Genomic DNA, 6,534 nt, shown 5'->3' with positions numbered 1-6,534 from the left:
AAATTTACTTTTAAAATAGTCTCGAACATCTCATTTTTCCCGGGATTTTCGAGACCGCACCGAATCTCGATATTTTTTCTCTTAATGCCCTAGTAGACAAGGCAGCGCTCGCCATCGCCGCCGCAGTTTCAAGTGTGTAAATAAATGCAAGGGCGGCTACAACTGCGGAGCAGCAGCTGCATCGGCGGGCGGCGGTGTCGCTGTTGTTACGGCGCCGTGTGTAACCAGCCTTATTTCGTTCGTAGAATCATGAAACCTCTCATGAAAAGTTGTCAATTTGCAGATGTGCCCTTATTACTCCGAGGGTACAGTATTACCAACACCAAGATCATCTTTTACTTATTGTGACTTATCGTGAAAATGAAACTTATGTTTTGAGAAATTAGAATAAAATTTTGAACACAAAAAGCAAGTCATCCTTTGTAATAATACCCTTTAGAAATTGAAAGGAATTACTTCGTAAATACAGCTTCGGAAATTGAAAATACAGGGACAATATTTAGACTTTTATATAAAATAGACTTTATTCTTTTTCAGGGCCCTGTTTCCTTCAATGGCGCTGACAGAATAGGGACGTCTGCCTTTTATCAGATTCAAGGTTTGGATTCTTTGTTTTTTTGTTAGTATTGTTTTCGCCACGAAATTATTTACATCAATATTCTGTGTCTGTTGCTTCTTTTTTTACTTTCCAGATTAAATTTATAGAAAACGTCTATCATGTAAGAAGAAGAGACTACTACTACTGTACTGTTTTCTTACGTGTTCTGTGCATGTTCAGTCTCATAATGTAAAATCATCTGTATTTATCATTGACTTACAATTATATGGACGTCGGGTCCGCGCTAAAAAGTGTCCGCACTTGTAAGGCGCTAAAATCGTATACAGAGCGCCAAACTCCGCTTTAGTCTTCATTTGTTCGACTGACAGCGCGATACTGCGATGACATTACAATTTAAATTTCGAATAGGTTGTCTTGGGACATTTTTTTCGTGGTTTTTGTATTAGACCCGTCGTCCATTTATTTGTAAGTCAATGGTATTTATCGTAATGAAGATAATAATATCTCTAACTAAGGAGGGTTGTTCCATTCGGTGGTGTGTGATAAACAGCAACACATCTAATTACAAAACAAACGGAATCACATTTCATCTATAATATGAAATATGTAATTTTTCAATTTTCGTCCATTATAGCAAAGCGCTATAATGGACGTTAAAAGTTAAAGTGGTATTTTTGAAGTGAAACAATTGACAACACCTGTCATTATTTCGAATTGAGGTTGGCCAATCGGAGCGCAGCTGTCACCGTAATGATTTGGCAGAATAGTTTTCAAACAAATTAAATGACATTTCGTCTCTATTTCTGTAACAGTAATTACTTCGAGGGCCTGATCAGACCACTGTCGCGAAACGCTCGACTTTTTCGCTATTATCACTTGGATATTCAGCTTATTATCACCGTGTCTATAAATGTAGTAACTTCCTAAAATGTTCTAAACGTTCTGTTCAATAGGTAGCTAAATTACTTTCCGTCGCGAGTGAATAAGTAAACTTTAACAAGAAAATGTAATAAATCCACTTTCGTGGAGTTTTAAAAACCTTGTGCCGGTTTCACTAAACATAAAGGTCGCGTAGTTTTGCTACCGCTCGGCAGACGCCTTACAGACGACGTTGGAATTTCTCTTCACAAAACCTGGAAAGTAAACTCAGAGAATATTGGAAAATAACTTTTAACTTTTACTAAGAAATCTATACTTTCAAACCATTATGCTGCGGCTTCCGTGGCGGTGTAGTGCGTCTGACATGTAAATTTTTTTTTCGCCATATTACTTATGAGACATTGATCTTTTCTTACGAGACTGAGAGTATCGGCAAATATTATTGTAAGAACAATATGCGCTACGTGCCACTTTTTTTTAGCAGACTCATTTTGTAAAATATAAATTAGTTGTGCCTTAAATTCAATTCTCAATTAATTAATTCATTAGTAATGATTTTCTGTTAATAAAATCACATTTAAATGTAATGTAATGTTATATTATTAATGAATTTACACCGAAATAAAAAGAATAATTTATTTTTTTCATTTTTTTACCGCCTCTGGCCAAGTGCGGGTTAGATGCTTCTCACATTTTTCATTGGTTGCGAATTGTCTATACCGTGCAAGTTTCAACACGTTTTCCTTAACCGTGAGCTACTAAACATCAACAAATGTACATGTAAGTTAGAAATTAGAGCAACAGGTACATGCTGCCACAGAATTCAAATTCTCAATTGAGAAGCAAACGGTCTCCCATTAAGTTACCGCCACTCTTTCAAACAAAATCTTTTCACATGACACAGCACGCCCCTATTTCAGAGTTGAAATGTAGCTAGTTTTTCTCTAGACGGATGTATAACAGTTACATTTTGAAAAGTTTTCGCAATAGTTCTGTATCAATCCAAACTTAGACAGCCGTGTGCTTTATAAACTCCATGAACAGATATTCTTATGTTTCCTGCTATTTTTTCTTGTTTAAAATAGTTTTTAACCGTATTCTGTGTCAGCATAACAAAAATTTACCTAATTGTATCACCCAGGTGGCCGTCCAAGGACAGTGGCCCTGTACACCCACGGGCACGCGATGGCATGTAAAGACTGTGTGCGACCACAATGGGCAGGAGGCATACCAGCTGCCAGGAGGGTACTTGTGCTACGCATGGACTCTGTTTGGGCGCCTGCAAGACTGGCAGTGGCATCTTTAGCAGCCGCTGGAGTGTTATTAGCACTGGCCTTTCTGGTTTTCAACTTGCATTATAGTAAACGAAGGTAAGGTTCCCATTTTCGTTTTATGTTCGGTGTTTTTATTGGCCACCTCAGTGGCCCAGTAATTTGTGTATGAGGAGGTCCCTGGTTCAACTACCAGTAGCACCAATTTGGGAATGAACTTTTCAAAACTGGTTCTGGTCTGGATGTTCTAGATAGCGCCTCGTAGTGAATTTCATTAAGCATATGAGTAGTACAGGGAATTCTCTTTTTCTCTACTACATTTCGTGATTATATGGCACATTATTATTATTATTACCGTAATTAAAGAAATACAAATACAATTATAAAGTCACAATCAACGCGAAATACGTCGACGAAGCCGTTCGGGCGTAGACGCACCGGTTTTAGCATCAACGCAGCCATTCGGGAGTTGACGCCGATCATCGACTGCGTACGGACGCGATAGGAAAATCGAAAGCAGGATTCGTTGTCAACCTATTTCGAGACGCGTTGTACAAAATTCACAACGTCATTTCGTTTTTCAGTCGCTCTTAATGAAATAAGGATATAAAGTTTTTTCCGACCGGCTTAATGCAATTCCACGTCGATAAAGCGACTTCTTAACTACTCTACTAAACATTTTTACGTTTATACAACGGTATTTTTATAAAAAATGTATAAGTACAAACTTGACCTCCATATCACCTGATGAAAAGTGACGATGAAGTCGACGGGGGAGCATGCATACCTAAATAATGCCTATTCACTCTCGTCTCGAAAAGGCCCAAGTTATAGCGTTAAGGATTAAGTCTGCAGGCAGGAATTCCACTCCATAGCCGTTCGCCACATAAATGTGGAAGCGTAATGCTTCGTACGAATAACGTTGAGATTATTAAATAAAGAGGTAACTCTACTTGGAATTAGTCTTGTCGGTTTTGCACAAAACTTATTTGTATTCACAGTGCGTCTTCCAAAAGTTCTATTTTATTTTTTAAATACTGCATGACGCTTATTGTATAATGGCATTACTGGTTTTTTTTTTCCTTTATTTAAAGAGCTTTGTCACAAAATGCGACTACGCCGCTCTATACATGTAATTATTTAGGTAGTAAAGTTGAGAGAGAATATAGAATTGAAGCAGGTCTCTCTATTCACCAATTTATATAGCGTCTTGGCTTCCCTCGATAACGGAAAAATCAAGACGCTGTTGCATCCGCCAACTTGTCTAAATTGTTCACACATAGCAGATACATAATAAAATAACGCACACACTCAACATAACCTCGCACTAGAGACTGCGTCTCTGGTGCCATGGACACACACATAGACAACCACAAATTACACCCAAACTCGCGAGAGAAATAAACGTAGGCCATACAAATATTTCTCCCGGCTCGGGAATCGAACCTGGGACCTTTGCGCGGCAGTCCGGCTTGGTAACCGTTCGGCCACGGAGGCAGTTTCATATCTGATAGAATCGTTTCGTTTAAACTCCATCGGTATACGTACGTCCTCATTCATGTCATACACAACAATTTGGGGACTCTTTTTTCTTCGTCATATTAACTGCCTCTGTGGCCGAACGGTTACCATGCCGCTATGCAGAGGTCCCAGGTTCGATTCCCGGGTCGGGAGAAATATTTGTATGGCCAACATTTATTTCTCTCGTGAGTTTGGGTGTAATTTGTGGTTGTCTACGTGTGTGTCCATGGCACCCGCGACACAGGGTTTCCCTAGTGTGGGGCTATGTTGAGTGTGTACGTTATTATAAAAAAAAAATGGAATGTGTCCAGGGTGAAGGTGTAATGTTAAGACTAAATCACAATTATTGATCCAGGATGAAACAAACGGGTTTTTCAAACAACAAACAATTCGGGTTGGCTAGTCTTATACCAAAAATAGCATTACTGATTATAATCTAAATTTTACTGCAGTACGTATATTTTGAAGGTCTCATTTCCATTGGGAAGCGTAACGCCTACTCGTGTTCTAGATTCCGAAATGCTCATATAATATTAAACATGAGATTGCGCCTTAAACAGTGTTTATTGGTCCGTGTGCACTTCAGTTCGCTCAAAGGATTCGGCGAGCGATTCAGTAATGGTTTTTTCGAGAGTCGAGTGTCGTATTTGCGCAATAAATGAAAACTGGAATACTCATGGCATTTATGAAATTAACATTCTCACAGTAGCGCCACAGTACATTTATGAAAATGAAATTTATATAAGAACAGTAATTTATTTAGGCATGTATTTAAATGATTTATTTTTTAATTTTGCAAAAGCAGCAGGCAAACGGACGTAAACGGTCTTTTTTAATGATTGATCCTCTTTCTCTGAGACATAAAATTCTATATAATACGATAAAACTTTCAAAGATTTCTCATAGATGGCGCTACGACTAAAAAGTATCTAAGCATACTTATTGTTAAAACTCTAACCTGAACACATGTTCGGAAACGCAAGCAAATTGGCTTCCTACAATACAAATTTCAAGCAAAAAACAAGCAAATTGGCATACTGGTTATAAATGCCATCAATCGTTAAAAGAAATGACCAATGATCCAAAAAAAGGATCAAATATTATTTTTTAATACCAAATATTAATTTAGTATGTTTAAACATAATAATAGGTAAGGTAACAACCTTGATTGCAGTTTGTTTATAATTTATCCGTAGATCAACTAATATAGATGGAACAATTAATATATATCAAACATAAAAAAGATATCGTTTATTTAAAAAAGTGCGCATTTACTATAGATAAATAATTTTTTTCAGCATGAAATAAAAATATCACTATTATTTATAAAAAATAGTGACAGACTTAACATATTAATGTTAAGTCTAAAGTAATGTAACGAGAAATAAAATTAAACTGACTGTTCTTGACTAGAAATGAAAGGGATATCCGGCCTATTTTTACTATCCGGCCGGATACCGGATAGTAGCACAATATCCGGCCGAATACCGGATGTTTAAACCTGAGAAAAATTCATAATCAGTACGATAAATAAATTTATTTATTGATTAAAGATGATAGAAATAGGATATACGCAAGTCATTGACAATTTGTTTATTACTTTCCGACTGAAAGAACTATGAAGTTAGATAACGTTACCAGTAAATTTGGTACTCAAATTTTAATAAAGGCAAATTATGGTGGATGAAACCCAATTTTTCTGAATTAAGTGGTAAAAGTTGGTTCTATTTATTTTCATAAACGAGACCAGCTTCAAATTTTCATATAAACTTTGTTAAATGTTAAGTACTACTTGTTATTGCAAGACGACCAAACGAAAGCATCGCGAAAAAGGGGTGCAATCATGATCAATTTAAACTATCTACACATACAATGTGTACCTACCAACAATAATAGAACGTGTAAGTAGGTAAAATTTTTTTTGGCGAATCTGTGGTATCAAGTCTTGAAATTAGTTAGATCACAAACTAATTATTGAAATAAAATTGAAAAAAATAATAACGAAGGTATCAAGTGCTAAGCTTATACTTGTAAATACTGATATAATTGCTTTTTTCCTTCTCCACCGCGAGAAATTTGCATTCGCCACAACAAACAAACAGCACAGATATTAAAATATTGCCAAATTTGTTACTTTTTAAATTTAACATTTTTCTGTTATGTATTTATGAATACAAATAAATTAATCGTTTTTATAAAAAACAAGTGACCACAACATATCAAATCGTCAATGTGAAAGTGCAATCATTCACTAATCAATCACGGCGATGTGCGCTGTAAACCGGTCGCGACATGTTTACGGCA

The 6,534-nt window shown here is 36.4% G+C and overlaps 1 protein-coding gene across 1 annotated transcript in view; it reads left to right on the top strand.

Annotated features, from left to right (window-relative positions):
* The window catches only part of LOC113226347 (gamma-aminobutyric acid type B receptor subunit 2), a 38,650-nt gene that overhangs the window by 20,803 nt on the left and 11,313 nt on the right, over positions 1 to 6,534 (top strand). Inside the window, exons 3-4 of the mRNA XM_026458933.1 lie at positions 538 to 598; positions 2,580 to 2,808. Of these exons, the coding sequence (XP_026314718.1) occupies positions 538 to 598; positions 2,580 to 2,808 (290 nt within the window). The remainder of the gene's footprint in view (positions 1 to 537; positions 599 to 2,579; positions 2,809 to 6,534) is intronic.

This window comes from Hyposmocoma kahamanoa, unplaced genomic scaffold, assembly GCF_003589595.1.
Source record: "Hyposmocoma kahamanoa isolate Upper Pololo Valley unplaced genomic scaffold, ASM358959v1 190, whole genome shotgun sequence".
Lineage (NCBI taxonomy): Eukaryota > Metazoa > Arthropoda > Insecta > Lepidoptera > Cosmopterigidae > Hyposmocoma > Hyposmocoma kahamanoa.
The sequence above is the reverse complement of the archived record's forward strand: the minus strand, read 5'-3'. Positions and strand labels throughout refer to the sequence as shown.